Source organism: Octopus bimaculoides, chromosome 1, assembly GCF_046866305.1.
Source record: "Octopus bimaculoides isolate indiv1 chromosome 1, ASM4686630v1, whole genome shotgun sequence".
NCBI classification, from domain to species: Eukaryota; Metazoa; Mollusca; class Cephalopoda; order Octopoda; family Octopodidae; genus Octopus; species Octopus bimaculoides.
The window spans coordinates 115,456,382-115,479,801 of record NC_142928.1 but is presented as its reverse complement, the minus strand read 5'-3'; the positions used below and the strand labels follow the sequence as shown (position 1 = coordinate 115,479,801).

General features: G+C 37.2%; 1 protein-coding gene across 9 annotated transcripts in view; it reads right to left on the bottom strand.

Annotated features, from left to right (window-relative positions):
- The window catches only part of LOC106874949 (chloride channel protein C), a 197,272-nt gene that overhangs the window by 156,579 nt on the left and 17,273 nt on the right, over window positions 1-23,420 (bottom strand). For all 9 annotated transcript variants that reach the window (XR_016242847.1, XM_089356299.1, XM_089356334.1 and 6 more), the window contains one exon: window positions 7,663-7,805. Coding sequence is in view for 8 of the 9 variants with exons in the window: in XM_089356299.1 (XP_089212425.1) it covers window positions 7,663-7,805 (143 nt within the window). In the remaining variant the exon portion in view is untranslated. The remainder of the gene's footprint in view (window positions 1-7,662; window positions 7,806-23,420) is intronic.

Below are 23,420 nucleotides of genomic sequence, written 5' to 3'. Positions count from 1 at the left end.
CCCGACAGGGAATTCTCCAAAACAGATCAGACAGTTTATTCTGGTCGACGCCCAGGGTCTTTCCGAGAACATCTTCGCACTTGCCCGCTACTCACCCTCTAGAGAATGCCAGAGTAGAACTTCCACCGATCGCATCGCCCAACTAAGAAAGGACTATGGGTAGCTCATGACACTTCAGATGCCAGGCGCCCTGCGTTGATCTACTCTTGAGCCTGGATTGCAGCTCAGTCAAAGAGAAGTGCTGCGGAAAATCCTGACTGACAAACAGCGATCACACATGTTAACCATCAAAGAAGCGCTGGAGATGTAGCTGCAACGCATCCCTGCGCATCAACATCCATGGTATACCAAGCCCTCCAATCAACTGGAACTCCTGATAAGTGGCAGGCATCTATTCAACAGAAAGCCGAAGAGCAAGCGCTGCAGTTTGGTCAGGCGGTAATATAAAACGGAGGTGATATAAGCATTCATTCCCTTCTGTCCGACCTTTCAGATTGAGTGGCTAACCTGCTCATCACCTCAGCCCTGTTTTTCTTAACCTGGAAGTCCAGACCAAACCAGACCAAAAGTGATTTAACCAGTCTCTTCGTCCAGCGTCCCACGATGTTATTGGACGACATGGACCCGCACTGAAATCTATCCTGCGTTCCTGACTGTCATTCGTCCCAAACAGTTGAGCGAAGTGTTATCGAAATGCCGCACGCATCTGTTCGGGATCGAGTACTGAGCACCTATTTTGGTCCACTAAAGACCGAGTTGTGGCTTTGTTGCCACGTTGCACATATGTTACTCAGGTCTATTGAGTAACTTCCGTTCCTCCTTATCTTAGAGCCCGCGCCTTAGCTCTGAAAATGAAACAATAATAAGAAAATCTATTGTCAAGGAAACAAAAAGCATGTAGGGAGAAATCAAGAGGAACTGCTCCTCTGCTATATATGGATATTAGACTATTAAATTAGGCACGAGTAAAGAAGAATTTAGCTGTTGGATGAATGGATTACAGAAAGGCTTACGACAATGTCACACACACAACTGGCACTTGGGGTGTCTTAGGATGATCTGAGGCAATGAGAAGAAAAACAATTTTTCGGAGAAAGCAATGAGAGTTTGGAAAGCAGAACTGATATGTGTTAGTCAATGTGAAAATAAGCAGAGTAAATTTCATGGGAGACTCGCTCTCTCCATTATTCTTCGTCATTGCACAAATCTCTCTGACAAGTATACTGAGAAAATCTAGGCATGCCTATGCGCTAACCAAATCCAAGATGAGGATAAATCACCTACCTTGTATAGGTTACCTCAAGATGTATACAAAAAAATGAATCAAACTTAGACTCAGTGTGAATATTCAGTTAAGAAACTGGAATGCAGTTCGTGGTAAACAAGTGCACTGTACAAACTATTAAGAGTGGTCGGAAGATAAACTCTGATGGCATAAAATTACCACAGGACAATATCATTAGATCATTGTGGACTAATAAGGTACAAATATCTAAGTTTTGCTGGAGAACGATAGGATAATGGAGGATGAAATGATAGAGGAAGTCACTAAAAGGTACAAGAGGAAAATTAGAAAGGTGCTCGAAACAAACTTAAATGGAAGGAACATCATTAAAACCATAAATACATATGCCCGTATTGAGATATACTGCTTCCTTTCTGAATTTGACAAAGGCTGAAATATAGAACTTGAGTAGAAAAACTAGAAAGCCGCTCACAATATACAACGCACTTACCCCAAAAGCAATACCTGAGTGACTCTACCTACCAAGAAATGAAGGTCGCAGGGGATTACAAAACGCAGAAGACACTGTTAATACTACAATACTAGTTCTGAAAAATTGGAGAGTAAAAAGAGAGTAATAAGCCGAAGATACCCAAAATGTGATCGAAATAGTAGGAGAATTTAAAGAGAAAATGAAGAACAACATAAACAAATGCAAAGAAATGGCACTACATGGACAATTCATGCAAAAACAAACACGAGAGTGAGGAAAGTAAAGATGACTGGTTCTGGGTGATGGATAGAAACTTGAAACGAGAGACAGAAACGCTAATCATAGTCGCTTAGAAACAAACCCTTACAACGAATCTAATAAAGGTAAAGATCGGCAAATCTTAGTGACACAGCAAATGCAGGAAAGGAGATGAAAGGATCAATCATCTTTTGAGTGACTACAGTATACTAACACGCAAGGAATAAAGCGCAGACATGACTGTGTTGGCCATAGATGTACATTGGGATATTATCCGGATTGTGGCTTCAAAACAACATAAAAGTGGTATGAGCACAAACCAGAGGCTGTCATAGAAAATGAGAATTACAAAATCTTGTGGATTTTCCCCATAAAGATTGACCATACTATTGAAGCAAGAAGAGCATGTATGATCATAGAGGACAAAATAAACAGTGTAAGATCATAGATTTTGCAGTTCTCCATGTCGATACCAAAGAAACTAAAAAATTTGCAGTTCCACAGTCTATACCAAAGAAACTAAAAAAAACTGGAAATATCAGGATTTAGCCAGATAGCTGAGGAAAGAGTGGGAGACCAAGACAATAAATATTCCTGTAGTCATTGGTGAATACCTAGAATGATACCTAAAAGACTGAAAAAGATTGGAAATTAAAACTGTAAAAAAGTACCATCCTAAATTCTGCAAGAACCCTAAGGAAGTTTATTGCGAACTGAAAAAACTTGTTATCACCAAATAACTAGATAAAATACCTGCTAACTAAACTGACATGCACTAGCGTAAAAATATTTTCAAATTTGGACACAAAGCCAGCAATTTCAAGCGAGGGGCTAAGTCAGTTACATCGATCCCAGTACTGAACTAGTAGCTATTTTACCGACCCCGAAACTATGAAAAGTCTTAATAGTGGTATTAATAATAAACTTGTAATTTAGTCTTTCGAAATCGATGCCGGGAACATGATGTTGTTCTTATATGCTCACATTTTATTGTACAACAATAGACACTGTATTGGGATTAAACAGAACAAGCTTGTTACAGCCTGTAAAATAATGCATGATTGCTGTATTTCACCTGTCACTTCATCACTTGTACTTCAAAAGCCTGTCGGTTGCGATGCTTTTTTCCGACATCTTCGAATAAACCTATTAAATTACCATCTAACCTAACATTTTTTATTGCGTGTCTTTATTGAACCTGAGATTTTTTACTCTAATGTTCCACTTCAAAATCTTTATAATTATTAATAAACCTATTTAATTTAGCAGAACCTATCTCAAATACGTAAGTTGAAAACCAACAAGTAGAAATTGTACTCTGCGCGATCCACATCCACTAATGTAAAATATTGATCGATACACCATCTATAAGACCCACTGCGGATTTTCAAATTTCAATTTATTACATTCGGGAAAGATATTAAAAACCTTTCACACATTTGCAAAAGCCTGGGCAATTTTGAGTGTTTACACTCTCACCTAATTTCCCAAATTTATTATGTGATTAAAATCACACCAGGCATAAACTAACACTGATGAAAAAGTATAAATGGCGTTCTTGACTACTATTCAGTCCTAGAAATATCAAACCATCGACTGAGTACAAAAAGATTGTCCTCTCGTTTAGACCAAATCTTTCAGAAACAATGTTGAACAGAGGAAGTGGAGGATGCACTTCACGGGAATTTAGTTTTACTGATACTTAATACATTAATTCTTAGTGTCTTCAGATCATTTAGAAAATCTACTTGCATTTCTGCTGACCTCAAGACATGTATACTCTTGAATCCCATTTTCACAATACCGCCGTAGATTAAAATGGGATATTTCCGCGCTTTACAATTCGTTTTGCAATCCATTGCTTTTATTTATACTTCAAATATTTAGATTTTAGATCGTTTTGAATGGCCACTATTTCATGAGGAACTTTTTCAGAAAAGACTTACTTATTAATAATGTTATACTCACCTTGAATCTAGCTTTAGTAGTTTTCGAAAGGGGTTTATAGACTCCATTATGAATTTGTACTTCTGTTGAGTTTCAGTAGTTACAACTTTCTTTCTTTCTTGCACTAGATGTTAATAGTGTTGCTTTTATGCTAATAAATAGTCTATTATAGATGTAATCTGCTCACTCATTTACTACGTGGCTTCAACTCTTTCAAATTTTCACGTTTTGAAGTATTGACACCTATACTTGGTCATCTTTCCTTCGAGGTGTTCAACCGTTACTTCATACATACATACATTCATACATACATACTTACATATGCGTATGTATAACCTTATTTTAGCGTGTGCGTGCGTGTATATATATATATATATATATATATATATATATATATTAATTTATGTATTTATTAATATTATCTTGGTTGAAAAACTTCGATAATGCAAATATGTTAATAGTTACCAGGGTAGCAAAAATCACACAAAAACTGGGGTATCATACTCGGCTAAGAGGTAGAAATTCCATGTTAAAGTAATGTATTTTGAGTTGATATAAAGAATAATAGTAAATGGAGCAAACGTATATAATCAATAAGTTCCTTTAATTCCAACATATGTTTCAAACATTATATGCACTCTACTCCAAAGCAGTAAGAGATGCTGGTATACATATAATTTCATCACCAGGGAACCATATTACAAATTCTTTTAACTTTTGAGCGTCCTATATTTCACTATAAGCCTTACTTCTGTGTCTTGCATGTTTATGCTTTTTGTTTCTGTATTTCTGTAATTCTTGGCTTTCCAGTGATTCTTTCTATGTGTCTCTGTGTTTGTGTATTTGTGTGTCTGTGTGTTTGTTTGATTGTAATTCTGTATGTTTCGTCTGTGTGTCTGTTTTTAGGTTTGTGTGATTCTGAGTTATCTTGTATCTGTTTGTCTATATTTCTGTGCGTTTGTATGTCCGTGTGTCTGAGTGTCTGGGATTCTGAATGTTTCTGTACTTGTAAATCCTTTACTAGTGATCCTACTGGTGGATCTTCCCCGTTTCTTCTCGTAGGTTTGGTTACCTCTTCCATTGCTTTGTACTTCTTCAGTTCCACTATCGTTGGTGACTTCCTCCTCTCTCTTTTTCTTGCTTTCACTTCTGCAAAATCACCATCTTGTTCTGTTAACTGTTTCTGCTGTTTCTCCGCCATTATATTCTCCTGAATATTCTCCTCTAAAATTTCCACTGCTGCTCTAGGGCATTTCTTTCTCAAGTGCCCTCTTTCACCACATTCGTAACACTCTGGGGGGGTCTCCCCTCCGACATTATCTCCACCTTTTCTTCATTTGGTAGCTCTACATTTTCAGGCATTTTGTTGTAATATTTCGGGCTCACTGCACACATTATCTCTAATCCGTAGCCCCACACTTCTCTTGTTGGGTTCGGTTTATCATTCCCATCTTCACGTCTTCGCTTTCCTTCCTTATCTCCGAATAAAAAATCGCCGCTATTATCCACGGAATTCTTCCCACCCTAATTCTTACAATTCGTTTATCCAAACAGTTTGGCATCAATGTCCATTTCTCTCCGTGTATCATCCTGTTGGAGGAGTTTTCCGCCTCCTTTTCTGATACAAAAGTTACCACTATAGACGCATATATATTTCCTCTCATAAAAAACGCTATGCTGTCTCCTATCTGTCTTTCCAAAATTTCTTCTATTTCTTCCTGCGGCGCTTTTTCAATTCTTTTGTTTTTATTTGAAAATGTTCTGAATATTTCTCTCTTCTTTTCCATTTTCGCTTTTTCCTCCTCTGATAGGGTCAGTTTTATATTTGACCCTTCCTTCTCCACCATACTACTATATTTTTCTATCAGCTCACTTTTGCACTCTACTATCTCTTGTTTCAGCACACTAGGGGAACTCGACCTCTTGTAGCTTCTGCATATCTTTTCATTTTTCTCAATTATTGACCCAGCGCCAAAAAAATTCGGCTTGAGTTCTTCAAAAAACAACACAAAAAGTGGCTTGGTAACCCCAACAGTTCGGCATCAACATCCATTTTATTCCCGTTAACATTGTGTTGCCGGATTTTTTCGCATCCTCTTCTGAAAGAAAGGTTCCTACTATAGTTCCGTATCTTCTTCCGTTTGTGTAAAACGTTATCTTTTCTCCCATGTTTACCATCAACATTTCCTCTATCTTTTCCTGCGGTGCGTGTTCTATTCTCCCATTTTCATTCGAAAATGTTCTGAATGTTACCGTTTTGCTTTCCGTTTTTCTTTTTTCCTCCTCTGGCAGGGTCGTTTTTATGTTTGACCCTTCTTTCTTTACATTCTCACAATATTTAGTTATCTTCTCTTCATTCCACTCCGTCTTCTCCGGCTTCAGCACACGTGGGTCTATAGCATCTCGACTTCCAGTAGCTTCCGCGTAACTCTTAATTTTTTCAATTGTTTCACAACCACCCAAAAATGGCGGCTTCGCCAAAAAATTCGGCTCGACTCCTCCCAAAAAACAACAAAAAAAGTGGCTTGCTAGCTGTCGATGCCTATTCGCCTTTCAAAACATATATATTTCAAGTGAAATACATTCACTGCTTTCGAAAATAGAAATTTCTAAATCCCTCAGAGAGATTTATACAGTAGCAGCACGATAAAGTGATGGTATGTTGTCACCTTAATGTGACAGTCCCATGAAAATGGAACAAAAACGCAATAGAGGACAATAAAACATTCGGACAGACAGACGATACAAAGGCGGACAGGAGAAACAACATTTTCAAGGACAAAGTCTAAGCTAAGAGTATTAGTTTTTTTGTAAGAAAGCTAGCGAATGTGTACGGCAACAAAGACCAAAAACAGAGAACATGGTACACAATTACAAATACAAACAACTAGAAAATAACAACAGGTATCTTTCAACTGAGAACGAATCGAGTTGAGCTGGCGTATATTAAGTGAAAGCCAATAGGTAGGAACATAGGAGATGGACATAAGAGGTGTTGGCGGTCAGCAGTCAGGTCAAGATAGAAAGATCATGGCTGGCCGGACACCAGTCACATGGAAGGAGGAGAGAGGGGTAGGGGCAGTGGGATTGAGGGATTAGAAAAAAATCAGAGACAAAGGGAAAGGTGCAGGGGAGATAAACGAGGGAGGAAGTGGGAGTTAGAGAAAGAGAGGACCAAGAAATGCGAGAGAGAGGGGGGAAGGAGAAAAAGAAAAGAGGAAGAAAGTATGAGGGGGACTAAAAGATAGAATAAGAGTTGTACAAGATTTAGATACGTACCTATATATATATACATACATACATGCAAATGTTTTTCGCAAATGAATTGCGCTTCATGCTTGAAGCTCCGAAGAAGCTATAGAGTGATACACAAGCTCTGAACTGTGAGTGCGTTGCATCTTATAGCAGAAACAGCTGTAAGCTAATGAAGTTCATTACAGTTGTTTATCTCCTTTGTCATCCCAGCTTCTAATTACCATTCTGTACTCGACTGATTTTTCGCATATGTATATACTGAGAATCCTAAATGTTAAAATGTGTGTGTGCGTGAGAGAGAGAGAGAGAGAGAGAGAGAGAGAGAGAGAGAGAGAGAGAGAGAGAGGTGGGGAGAAGCTTCACACACTACTCAATATGCACCAGTCGCTCTAGTTTAGCATTTTCATGGAACTGTCACCAAAATATATTAAACTTACTCACACCAGTGTTTTTAATCTCAAAAGAGAACTAAAGAAAATGTTACCTTTTTTCTTTCTGTGCTTGGAGCCAACGTCTGTAGAGTAAGCTATGCGATGGAAGGTAATTTTGACTTTCATAATTTGCAAGCGTATCCTTTTCTTCATCTGTATATATATGGGAGACGTCAGCTGGCTGGTAATCTCGGCCCTAAAAATAACACAGTCAGAACAGTAATTGATTGCATACATTGCTATACAACCACATAATTGTTAGGTAAGTGTATGGAAAATACATTTAACCACAATAAATTTCAGACACGTATTTTACCGATACGATAAACGAATACTGTTGAATTTGAAACAGACCAATAAATAAATGAATGAAACTAAATACTGCAAATCTACCTCAAGTATATCGATTTTAACTGATTTAGTAACCGCCAATACAAAATCACACTTTCATGAAAGGTACATCGTATTTTGTATTCCGTCATTCGTTTTGTATTAATGTAATCCTCATTGTCGTTGTGAAATTCATAGTATTGGTACTAAGGCTTAGTATTCGTTCGAAAGTGTTGTGAAATTCATAGAACTGATATCAGTTCATATTCATATAAATGATATCACAGTGGTAGATAATGCATAATCTGTTGTGTCAGAAATTATAAACATAAAAGTCATTCTGAGAATTCAATGTAATAATATAAACCTTTCAGTTAAAAACTGAATGGAACTAAATTTTTGCTGAGGGGAATGAAATAAGGAGACATATAACCATAGCGTTTCGGATCAGGGCGCCCACATAAGTTGGATTTTCTCCGTTTTGACTGGGATTTTTCCAGATTTTTTTTTTTTCACCATGGTCTCCTTTTATGAAAACCAATGTTGGAAAATTTATAATTTTTTACGATAAATGTAAACAAACTGTTTGTTTTAAAAGCGTTGAAATATATACTGAGATACAAATAAGATGTAATGAAAATAAATTATCATTTTATTTATAATTCTTTTTCACCTCACCCTCCAATCCCCACTCCGGACCGATTTTGGTCAATCTTGTTTGGCACTACGCACTTAAAAACCGTAAGAGAAGTATTTTCGGTAAAGGAAATTTTAAAAAATTGTAAATATTAGAAGAAAAGGTGGGTGTGATTTAAGGGAGATTTGGGTATTGTTTCTAACATGTCCCACGGTCACCTTCCTCATTTCTTTGTCACTCTCACATGTTTTGATGCTTTTCAATATCTTTTTCTCTCCATAAACATAATTTTGCTATTAAAAAAATTGAAAATTTATGATTTTTTTTCAACCAGTTGTTTCTGTTTATAATTTTAAAATACAGTGATTTTAAAAAAAAGTTGTGTAAAAGATAATATATTTTGATAGCATACTTTTCTGTTAGTAAAATATGTTTTTCTTACACACACACACACACACACACACACACACACACACACACACACGGCCTTTCTTGGTTCTGGGTAGGAGTAAAATTTAAATAACAAATTGTATTGTCATTTCGTCGCTTAAATCCCGGCAATGGACCACGCATGTGTTATTTCCTCATCATCATTCCATAAAATGTGCTTAAGGGGACAAAAATATTGAAGAATATCAATACATGTGAGAGTGACAAAGAAACGAGGAAGGTGATTGTGGGATGTGCTAGAAAAAACAACCGAATCTCCCCTAAATCACTACCCATTTTGTCGGTCCGGATGGAGATGTAAGGGGGAGATGAAAATAGGATAAATTTTCAAAAAATTTTTTTACAAAAAGGTGCCTCCCGCTCCATCATGTCGAAGGCCGTGGTAAAAAAAAAATTGGAAAAATTCCCGTTAAAACGAAGAAAGGAACAACTTATACGGGAGTCCTGATCCGAAGCTCCTTTAGCTTATAACGAGTCCCAGAAAAAATAAGTTTTATAACGATATCCAAGCAAAGAATTACCTCTCAGATGAAGATCTAAAATCAATTATACTAGATTCAATACAAAGAAGTTGCGTTACACTACGATAATTGAAGAGTATGTACCTCGGTGCCTTGATATTTTTAATTCAAATTCTACTAATGTCAACACTGCTTTCTTTCCTTGAAAATCATGCCGTTATTATTTGTCTGTAAATTAATCTAACTATATACTCTCTCTCTCTCTCTCTCTCTCTTTCATACTTTCTGTGGCTCTCTCTGTCTCTGTCTCTCTCTTTCTATCTGCGTCTATCGCTCTTGCATTATATATCTCTCTCTTACTTTCTCTCTCTATCTCTCTTTCACTCTCCCTTTCACTCTATCACTTGTGTCTGTCTATCCGCCTGTCTGTTTACTATCTACTTGTCCATTCATTCAATGAACTATCTATCCGTCCATCCGTCTTTCTGTCCGTGTGTGACTCCTGCTATCTTTCCGTCCGTCAGTTATGTCGATAATAAATATTAAAATTCACAATCTGTTTTCCTGAATGTGTGTTACTCAGTTTTTGGTAAACAGCCCATTCCATAACAAAAAAAGGTCCTTAAGGTTCTTCAGCGAAAATGATGCCTGCAATCATTTCCAGTACATTTCTTGAAAACCTCTAACCATCAGGATTTTCTCAGTACAGAAAAATAATTTCCTCCTTACACGCAAAGGAAAAATACAAAATATTGGGCTCTCATAAACACAGGCAAAATGCATGTAAGCATACGTACATATATACAATACAATGTAACATATGTAAACACATTCACAAGCTAATACATATTTACATGTAAAGTACTTACATATAATTATACACACACATGCACACATATCCGCATATACATATATCGAACGCCGACGAAGGGAAATAACCCTGAAACCCGGGTCCGTTCGTGCTACAGATCATGACGGGAGGGATAACTTCCCTTGGCAAACAGGACACAGTAGTGTGTCGATAAGCCAGCTGGAGGAGATGTCCTCCTGGGACTAAAAGCAACAGTAACATCCACCCCTAGGGGTCAGCCATACTTAAGTGGCAATATACTACACTTTATCGGGCAGTTACTGTTAATACTTCATTTAGAGAATTAACATTGCTTGTTTTCACCTTTTCGATATCAGTGAAGAATTTCACTGGAAAAGTAGATATAAGATTGCCAAGATTTTGTCTCTCTCATCAAAGATCAGTGGCTATCGAACGCCGACGAAGGGAAATGACCCTGAAACCCGGGTCCGTTCGTGCTACAGATCATGATGGGAGGGATAACTTCCCTTGGCAAACAGGACACAGTAGTGTGTCGATAAGCCAGCTGGAGGAGATGTCCTCCTGGGGCTAAAAGCAACAGTAACATCCACCCCTAGGGGTCAGCCACACTTAAGTGGCAATATACTACACTTTATCGGGCAGTTACTGTTAATACTTCATTTAGAGAATTAACATTGCTTATATATATATATATATATATATATATATATATATATATATATATATATGTGTGTGTGTGTGTGTGTGTGTGTGCGTGTGTGTGTGTGTGTGTGTATACATATATATATATATATATATATATATATATATATACATACATACATACAAAACTAATAGATATATATAAGAATTATATATAACTAGGGCGCTAGAAGCGCCAGCTTTGCTAAAAATAAGAGTCAACAATGCTCCGAAACCACAAAAATTAACAATAGATTTTCACAGGAATGGTTGGAAATGTTATTTATATTCTTTTATATGTTTCAGCCTTGAGACTGCGGCCATGCTGAGGCACCGCCATTGTTATTAACTTTTAATTGGCTAATTCTATGGGTTTGGCTTCTGGTGAAGGAGAGAGTTCGATATTGCTGCCCTCTCTTGAGTTTCCTGCCTTGATATTGGTTCATCTGTGATCTTGGAAAGCAAGAGATCAAGTTGTTTCTTGAAAACATCTGCTCTCACTCCATGGAGATCCCTCAGATATTTTGGCAAGGAGTTAAATAGTTGTGGGCCATTGAATCCCAAGCCATTGCAGTACATGGTCGTCACCTTAGATGAGACAGCTGGGACTTTTGGAACAGTGCAGTGATGTTAATTTCGAGGTCTGGTATAACTCACAATTCCAAAGATTGGTGCCAGCTTCTCCAGTATCTTCCATTCATATATCACTGCGTACCTCTCCTGTCTTCGCTCCAGGGAGTAGAGACGTAGGTTTTTCAGTCTCTCCAGTAGCTCAGCTGTCCATGGATGCAATCTTCCTCGTCTAGTATCAAATTGGCAGATCGAAACGATCGTCAACGTAATATTACATAATCTCCACATAATCAATTAAATCAATGGCTAACTGGCGCAATTGACCTGCTTCTTCCTGTGTTTGTTTCTCCATTCTCTACAGGATTATATATGGATATATATATATATATATATATATATATATATATATATATATATATATATATATATATATATATATATATATATATGTATATATATATATGGATATATGGAAAACAATGGAGAACTATCTAGGGAAACGCAAATATTGAGCGGTGTTCCGCAAGAAACTGTCCTGGGGCCACTACTGTTCATAATGGCCCTTCTGGACATGCCCACGGTCACTCAGAGAGCCACTGTCACTAGCTACGCTGATGATACAAAACTATCTCAGGCAATAAAGAATCCTGATGATATTGTAAGCCTGCAGAATGACCTAAATGCAATATACGAGTGGGCAGAGCAAAATAATATGAAGTTCAATGCAAAAAAATTTCAAGTACTGCGCTACAAGGCCACAAGTGCCGCCCAACTGGCATACACAGGACCTGGAGGTACTGCAATCCCAGAACCACAAACAGTAAGAGACCTGGGCATCAACATGTGTAGTGATGCATCATTTCACATGCACATTGTCAAGTTGACAGCAAAGTGCAGACAACTGGCAGGGTGGATACTGAGGACATTCCGTACAAGGGATAAAAAAGTCATGTTGACTCTATGGAAGACATTTGTTCTGAGCCGCCTAGACTATTGCTCTCAGTTGTGGTCACCACATAGAGTTAAGCGGACAGCAGAACTCGAGGCAATTCAGCGGCACTATATATACAAATATACACATGTGTGCGTGTCCCCCTATACACACATATGTATCCATCTACATATACACGCATGTATAAGTAGAAATATATTCATGCACATACACATAGCTATACATCTACGCCTATTACCTAATCAAATAAACAGATTCGCATATACATATACATACATGAATACATACGCAAACACACGCATGCACATACATACATACATACAAATACATATACATATACATATATACATATATACATATATATACATATATATATGTGTATATATAAAAGAAAAATAACTCAAGTGTTTTATATATACACATATATACACACACCCACATACATACATCCACATATCCATATATGTGTGTGTGTGCATGCATACATATACATATACATATACACACACATACATATACATACATATATATTTTTTTGTATACACACACACACACACACATACACATATATACACACATACACACATGTGCACATACATATACATACATAAACACACATACACGTATACATACATAAATACATACACACACACACATATAGAAATATGCACTTACATACAGAACTTAATAACGTATATATATATATGGTTTTATATAAATACATACACAATTATACATGCTTACATATACGTAGATTTGTACACATACACACACACACACAAACACACACACACACACACACACATATATATATATATATATATGTATATATATATATATATATATATATATATATATATAAATATATATACATATATATACTCACAAGCATACATACACCCCCCACACAGGTATACATGTATACATACATACATACAGATACACTCATCCACACACCTATACACATGCAGACATACCCATATATACATACACATACACACACATACAGATACATACACAGACACACACACACACACACACACACACATATATATATATATATATATATATATATATATATATATATATATATATGTGTGTTTGTGTGTGTGTGTGTGTGTGTGTATATGATTCCCATGCTTTCCCTGATGAGAAGGTTACAATTTTAATATCAAAGATCCCTATGGATCACACAGGTTATAATCCTTTGAAACATATGTAGGAATAAAGTATGCAATTATAACATGCGTTTTCTCCAAACCTTAAATTCTTATATATATATATATATATATATATATATATATATATATATATATATATATATATATATATACATTATAGCCTCAAGCCGACCAAACCTTGTGAGTGGATTTCGTACACGGAAGCTGAAAGAAGACTGTCGTATATATGTGTATATTTGTGTGTGTGTATATCTGTATATGTGTGTGTATGTGTGTGTCCGTGTTTGTGTGTATGTGTGTCTGTGTGTCTGTGAGTGTCTGTACTTTTTAACCTCACCATTGCTTGACAACCGATGTTGCTGCGTTTACGTTCCCATAACTTAGTGGTTCGGAAAAAGACACTGATAAGTACTAGGCTTTCAAAAATAAATTCTGTAGTGAATCTTTCCGATCAAAGGCGGTGCTCCAGCATGGCTGCAGTCATATGACTGAAACAAGTAAAACATTTAAAAAAATCTATGCCCTTTTAATCCCGAGCAAGGTTGAGCATTTCAGTTCTTTTATTCTTTTACTCGTTTGAGTCAAATGACTCCGGCCATGCTGGAGCACCCGCCTTTAGTCGAGCAGAACCACCAAGTTACAGGGACGTAAACACACCAGCATCGGTTGTCAAGCCATGTTGGTGGACAAACACACACACACACACACACACACACACACACATATATATATATATATATATATACGACGGGCTTCTTTCAGTTTCCGTCTACCAAATCCACTCACAAGGTTTTGGTCGGCCCGAGGCTACAGCAGAAAACACTTGCCCAAGGTGCCACGCAGTGGGACTGAACCCGGAACCGTTGGTTGGTAAGCAAGCTACTTACCACACAGCCACTCCTACACTTAGTATATATTCAAAGGAAAGGCACCGCGAGGCTGGCATTGGTTTTGCAGTTCGTGCAAAACTTCACAAGAAGTTGGAGGAGCTTCCAGTCCCAATAAATAATAGCGATTTGTTTATCTGATTAGTGCCTATGCTCTTATCCTGACCAGATTAGTGAAGATAAAAATATATTGTATGCCCAACTGAGTGCTGCTAGGGGACTTCAATGCCAGGGATTTAATGGCAAACGTGGGACTTTTTGAGCGTTTCTGTGTAGGGAAGATGAATAGCAATAGTTTCATGCTCTTAAAGTTTTGTGACATTGTCTTTACATTATAAGTACTCATTTTTTTATGCCCAAAGTTGATCACACAACAAGGATACGTCCGAGGTATAAGGTTTGAGAGTTGATGGGTTAAGTTAATCATTCGCAAGCGTAATATTTATGATATATGTTATATCAAGTCCTTTCATACATCGGCGTGTTGGACAGGCCACTGTTCGGTGAGGTTTTTGAGTGAAGCATACTGTTCGGTAAGGTTTTTAGTAAAGCATTGCGTTTATTGTATTGTGTCTGGGGAGAGTCATTCTCTTTTAGTGCCTTATTAAATTAACACACTCGCTGGTCTGATTTCCATTCATTTACTTATGTCATCATCATCATCATCATCATCATCATCATCATCATCATCATCATCATCATCATCATCATTATCATCATCGTCATCCGGTATTTTAAATCCGGGTTTTGTCCCCGTTACCGGGGGAAGCCAGATCTACCTCAATCACAAAGGAACTGCCCTCACACCATCTCACCATCTTACCCTGTTTTGGGCGTCCACCCTTCTCAAGCCAACCCTCCCAATCTCCTCCTCCTCCTGTCCCCTCTACGTTTTCCTCGGTCTACCTCGCTTTCTCGGTCCGTTTACCACAGACTCAATCACACTCAGAACATGCTCCTCATCCCTCAACATATGCCCATACCACCGCACTCCATTCGCCCGTGCCAGCCGTTCCACCGATTCCTCCACCCCCAGCATCCCCACCAATCCCTCAGTCCTCTTATCAAACAGCTTCACTCAATACATTTCTCTCACCATTGCTCTTTCGGTCCTTCTCAAAATTGTCATCTCTCCCCACTCAGATACCATGTCTCACTCCCATACAGCATTGCAGCACTCACGCAACTCCTATAGACCCTTCCTTTCATCTTCAATCTTTAGTAAAGTTTTCGTTTCACCTTGCAACATTTTCAATGGTCGTTGAACTCTGTCCGTTACAGGAACTGCGTTCTTCTTTTTGTGTGCCCACACACGCACACGCACACGCACGCACACCCATGCGCACAAACAAACAAGCAAAGAAAAAAAAACAACTTGATTCCAAATAGTTGGAAGCTGTTGTCACAGAAAATCCAACCGCTACTTTTAGAGAACTTGCAGAAGAGTTTAACGTAACTCATACTACTGTTCTACGCCAACTGAAAAGGATCGGAAAGGTTTCAGTGATTGGAAAAGGAGTCCCTCACGAACTGTCTCCAGAGAATCTGGAATAGTGTGTTGCTTGTTGTAAGTCATTGCTTTCACGACACCTTAAGGAACCATTTTTAGGAAGGCTTGCTAGAAGTGATGAGAAGTGCATCCTTTACCATAACGTTAAACGCCGCCGATCTTGAATCAGTGGAGGAGGAAGACCTGTTCAACTACCTAGAGGACTTCATCCAAGGTAGATCATGTTGAGTGTATGGTGGGATACTGAAGGAATTGTCCATTACGGACTGTTAGGCAACAATCAAACAATTAGTGCTATTCCCTACTTTGATCAATTTAATAATTTGAAAGCTGTTTTGAAAAGAAAGGGACCTTGTTTAGTCAACAAAATGGGTGTCATCTTCCACCATGATAATGCTCGTTCTCACACAGCTCGACTGAAAAAAGATCGTCTGGAAGAGCTTGGATGGGAAATATTGCTTCTTCCTCCATATTTTCCAGACCTTGTTCCTTCTGATTATTTCGGGGACTACAGAACCATTTAAATGGCTTTAGGTTCACATGAAGAGGAGAAGTTTAAAATGAGTTGGATTCACATTTCGCATCAAAATCTAAACAATTTTACAAATGTAGCATTCATCAGCTTGTTGACAGATGGAATGAATTTCTCGAAAGCAATGGAAATTATGTTAACGAATAAATATTCACTTAATTAAGGGCCTTTTTCATTTGTAATAGAGACTTTAAAATCGACCATTGCACCAACCTGATATATATGGTGCTCTGGCATGACTGCAGCCACATGGCTGAAACGAGTAAAATGGTAATAACACACAAACAAACACACACACATACATGTCCATATTTAGATGTATGTGTGTGTGTAAATATACATGTGTGTATATGATTGTGTATGTCCACATGTGTATGTATATGTATGTATGTATATGTATATATATGTGTGTGTCTGTATATATATATATATATATATATATATATATATATATATATATATATATATATGTATGTATGTATATATATATATATATATATATATATATATATGTATATGTATATTTATATATATATATAGATATGTGTGTGTGTGAGTGTATCTGTGTGTATGTATGTATATATGTATACTTGTGTGGGTGTGTGTACGTATGTTTGTAGGTATATATGTGTGTATATGTGTACATATCTATGTATATGTATGTATATATAATTGTGTATGTATTTGTATAAATCCATATGTATGCGTTATTAGGTTCTGTATGTATGTACATGCGTGTGTTTACGTATGTGTTTGTATACATGTATGTATATGTATATGCGTATCTGTTTATTTGGTTATAGGCGTAGATGTATATGAATGTGTATGTGTATGTGTCTATTTCTATTTGTACATGTGTGTATATATATATATATGTATATGCGTGGGTATGGGGACATGCACACATATGTGTATATTTGTATATGCGTGGGTACGTATGTGCATATGTGTAAATGTGGACGTATGCGTGTATATGTGTGTGTGTATATATATATATATATATATATATATATATATATATATACACATACATATGTGTATATATATGTACGTATGTATGTGTGTATATGTGTATATGTATTTATGTATGCATGTATGTTTTCACACATTTATATGTATATGTTGTCCAACCTACTATCCGGTAGCGTCCAATTCTCTAACGGTTTTTTTCAAATGAATCACGTCATAACCTTATCCATCTATTGTTTTCATACTCGGTCATAATGTCTTACGTTTAAGATGATTCCCATGCTTTCCCTGATGAGAAGGTTACAATTTTAATATCACAGATCCCTATGGATCACATAGGTTGTAATCCTTTGAAACATATGTAGGAATAAAGTATGTAATTATAACATGCGTTTTCTCCATTCCTTAAATTTTTAAATATGTATATATATATATATATATATATATATATATATATATATATATATATATATATATATATATATACTTCGTTTTGGGATTTGGTTTACAAGAATCTTTATGTGAGTTCGTGTGTTGAAGCATATCTTGTTGTATCTGAGGAAAGTCATTCTCTTTTAGGGCCTTATTATTTAACACACTGACCCATAAAGTTTCCACTCATTTATTTATTTTTCCTAAAATTTTCGTTGCGTCTTGCAACCTTTTCAATAGTCTGTTATCCGAGCTGCGTTCTTTTTCATTTTGTTTGTTTGTGCGCATGTGTGTGGGTCAGTGAGTCTGCGATACACATGTATGTATGTATGTATGTATGTATGTATGTATGTATGTATCTATGTATGTAAGTGTGTGTATGCATGTATCTGTGAGTGTGTATATATATATATATATATATATATATATATATATATATATATATATATATATATATATGTGTGTGTGTGTGTGTGTGAGAAAGTTGGTATGTGAAAGCACGTGGTTGAATGTATAAAAGATAATAAGAGTGAAAAAACTACATGGTTAAAGTATATATTTAAATTATGTCAGAAAAATGTAAGAAAGATGTTAGAAAAATGTTAGAAAATCTTTTTGGTATATAAACATTGTATATCGCTCAGACGTAGATGCACTCTGCACCGCCAGCGGATTGCACACCCAGAATACCGAATGATACCTTTTAGTGATCATATTGAAAAATGCGCAAAACAAATGCTACCACAATTTATAATCTTTCCTTTTTATCAATGTGCCATTAAAACACCAACACAGATTAGATTAAATAAGGAAACCTTTTTCATTCAAAAATACAAACCCAAACTTAACCATTGCTAACACATTTAAATAAGGAAATTCATCACCCCCACTGAGAAAAAAAGGGGGAAAAAATATAGAACAAAACCATGGTTAATTAATCAAATTCTACCACCTCCTAGATTTCGATTATCTCCCCTATACCGGAAGAAATGCCTAATTACCTCCCCCTATCTAGAACTCTTCTTTCTCAGACTGGAACGAACACGACACAATGAAGTAGAGAAATTTGAAAAGACAACACGAAACCGGTTATTTCTCAAAATACAATGTTTATATACCAAAAAGATTTTATAACATTTTTCTAACATTTTCCTTACATTTTTCTGACATAATTTAAATATATACTTTAACCATGTAACACAAGCCTTCTGTAGTTTTTTCACTCTTATTATCTTTTATATATATATATATATATATATATATGTATGTATGTATGTTTGTATGTATGTATTCGGCATATTCATGTGTTTGTGTGTTTTTATGTGTGTGTATGTGCTTGCATGTGTGTGTCTACCTCTGTCTCCTTCTGTATGCATGTCTGAGTGTCTGTGTTTTTATGACTATGTACTGTATCTGTATGTATGGATGCGTGTCTCGATGTGTATTTGTGTGAAGTGTGTGTGTATATGGTCACGTGCTTTAGTCTTCAATTGCGTATGCGTGCTTGTCTGTTCATATTACCTATGTACCCATCCGTCTGTATGTCTATCTGTTTACATTCACATCTGTTTACCTACATACACGTGCATATACATTTACGTATACGTATACATGCACACACACATACACACCTCTACATAACAGCCCACTAACTATTCTTCCTGTACTACGTGTATTTCATATTCAGTAATGGGGATGCTTAATCTATGAGGACGTACTCCCGTATTTGTCTGCGTGTTGGGTCCTTTGGGTGCTTGGATAAAATGTAGATGTCAAGTTGACCCAAGTTGCCTCCATGGTGGTCCTCGGCATGTTGGTAGAGGATGGAGGACTGTTTTTTGTCGTTATATTGTCTCAAATGTTCATTTAGTCTTTCTGTAATGCTCCTAGATATCTCTTCTATGGACGCCTTGTTCATATCTTTACAAGCACCTTCTATGCATATTATGCTGTAGACAACATTTATAGTTCTACAGTTAATGCAAGGGTTAATCCTACATACCATGCAGTTATCATTGGTGCATGTGGTATTCTCAAAGAGGTACGTCCTATATAGTCGAGATCTGATGGCGTACTCTGGCTATTCAGCCATCTTAATGGTGAGTTTGGCCTCCTTCAGGGCTATCCTAAATCTACGGGCTAGTTTTCCATGTGCTGTGACTCCTAAAACATCACTCCTTGATACTTTTCCGTCTTGTACCACGTGTTCACGCTGCTTGCTTTGTCACAAACTCTTTGTATCCTATTCCAGTCTTTACTTCTATATGTAGGGCAGGTACTACTGGTTTCATTATATAAATGTTATCTAACTTCTTTCCAGCACCCTGTATACATGAACCCTATCTTTCTGATCATATCCAGAGAACTGCATGCGGTGCATAAAGTTCTGTACATGTTTCTTCGTTTCATAGGGTTTGCATAGTGGGGACACGTTGTTCATTATCCTAACTAAGTCTGCTATCAGTGTGTTAATTTTCATGTTGTGTGGCAAAGCTGAATTCTTGTGAACAACATATTTGAAAGCTATTGGATTCATGTAATAAGAGTGTAGGAGCTGCACTCTGTTGTTCACAGTCTCTAATCAAAGTTTAGTATCAAGGACGGGGAGTCTATTGTTGGGGTGCTTAGTGGGGTAATCTATAGTTACCTTGATACTTTGGTAGATGGAGTTAGCTACTTGCTGGATGCTCTCCATTATCTTCCTCTCAGTCTCTACATTACCGTTACTAGAGTTGGTCTTAACTAGGATGTTAATGTTGTCTGCATACCTACTGTAAAGTAAAATAGTTGTGGACTGTTCTGCTAAGGGTTGCTTAGGTTTTCTGTCCCGCCATGCCATGAAGGGTTCGGCCACATCTCCAGCTACACCAACACCAATGGCTGTACCTTCAACTTGTATGTTAAGTTTCTTGCTAAAACTTTACTATGTGGTTCTTCAAGGTGGTTCTTACGCTAGCTTCTGTTGCATGTGCAATCATTCCTTTCACCTGATTGTTGTTCTCAGGGTCTTTGGTGGGTACGGTCAGCCATTCTAGCACTCTGTGATGCTTTTCTTCACTACAGAGGTAACGATGGGTGGTTTTCCCTTCTGTGACCTGGTGGAACAGAATCTACTGAGGTCATGGTCGTCTAAATAGTAACTGTCACATATTAGTCTAAGAAGGAGACGCTGTTCCTTCGTGTTGACTTCACGGAACTCTACTTCGCTCTCACAGATTAATCTCAATGTATTTCTCCACAGAAAAATGTATGTCTGTGTCTATAGATGGATAGAGTGGGCGGGATAAATATTGAAAAGGTTGCAACGAAACTTTTAGGAACAAATATATAAATAAACGAGTGGAAACTTTACTGGTGAGTGTGTTAAATAATAAGGTACTAAAAGAGAATGACGCTTCCCAGACACAACAATATATATATTATATGTAGGCATGTATGTATGTATGTATTCACACACACACACACACACACACACACACATATATATATATATATATATATATATATATATATATATATATATATATATATATATATATATATACGTATGTACGTATATATATATGCTTAAAATCAGACCCATAGTATCAGGAATTAACAGTCCTTTCTATAAACTTTTTTGGCTCCTATCTAAACTCCTCAAGCCCTTACTACAGGTATTCCCCGGACAAGTCACCAGTTCCCACGAAATCTTCTCAAAACTCAAAGATATCAACCCCTCAATACTTAAAACGAACACATACGCTTTTAGTTTAGACGTAGTTTCCCTCTACAGCTCTATACCCGCTCTCCCGGCCGTCGATTTCCTCATAGACCACATCACGTCCTTATCTCCCACCATATCTCCTTGCCACCTACCTACCTCCCGTGCAACATCCTCCCCATCATTTTCTGTCACCTCCCCATCATTTTCTGTCACCTCCCCATCATTTTATGTCACTTCCCCATCATTTTCTGTCACCTCCCCATCCACCACCCTTCAGCTCTTCGGCATCACCCCCACAGACATACGAGAATTACTAACCATTACTAACCTATTTCCAATACAACGGTGTGATTTACAAATAGACTTCCGGCCTTCCTATGGGATCTAGTCTTTCAGGCATGCTGACCACCACGTACATGGATAAGCTAGAACGCACAGCACTTAACACCTGCCTCTCATACATCTTCTTCTCCAGGTACGTTGATGACATCCTTATCATCACGTCCTTTAGGAATGAGGCCATTAATATACACCGAACCTTCAATAACACCGATATAAACCTCAAATTCGAGATTGAGCATCCAGACGAATCCGCAACCCCCTCCCCACTCGACTTTCAACTCAGAATCACAGAGAAAGGCTCCATATTTACCAGCTTCTACAGAAAAGCCGCTAGTAGAAAACTTTTCGTCTATTACCAATCAGAGCCAAAGCCGCATACGTGAGAAACGAGATTGCACGTATAAACAACAATTGCAGCGACGTGACCGACACACCCGTCAACACCAAGCAGTTTCTCAGAGACCTAACCCTGAATGGCTACCCGCCATCTTTAGCTAAACAACATTAGGGTCAATAAACCCAAAAAGAACCACCATACTTCCAAGTCCAGCACGTGCTTCCTAAAGCTACCACAATTTGACGACAGAACTACTGCAGCGATACAACACAGTCTGCAGGGAGAACTCGACTACAGATAGTGCACACCGGCCCTTCTCTGAGAAAAGTTCTGTTCAAGAACATCATCTCTCACTACTCCGAGTAGTGCACATTATCGAACTACCCATGAATGACCCTGAATTGTGTCAGAGGACCTATGTTGAATACGAGATCATCTATGGCAAATGTGACGCATCCTACATAGGAAGCCAAACAAGGAAATTACATATACGCATTAAGGAACACATGGAGGCGGACGCTTCTGTGAAGAAACATCTACGGAAATGCCAGACCTGGGAATTCATAGTGCACATCAAGGCAACACAGCGGATGAGGGGCAACTTTAGAATCTCTGAGGCCATCCGCATACACCAAAAGAACCCGAAGATCACCAACAGAAGAGAGTTACAGGAAACTAGCTGGTTGCTATAGCAATACCTTTCCGCGCATGTCCACTCTACGCATGCTCACATACACACACATCGTCAATATTCGTTAATTTCTTGAAAATGGGGTCATAACCCGAAATATTGAATACAAAGTAAGTCTACTTTAATTCATATATTTGTTTTCTTGTGATTTGCCTTGCATTTACTTCGCTTTGTTCTGGCCTTACCCACGAACCTGTATATATATATATATATATATATATAGATATATATATATATATATATATATATATATATATATATATATATATATATATATATATATATATATATATGTATGTATATATATA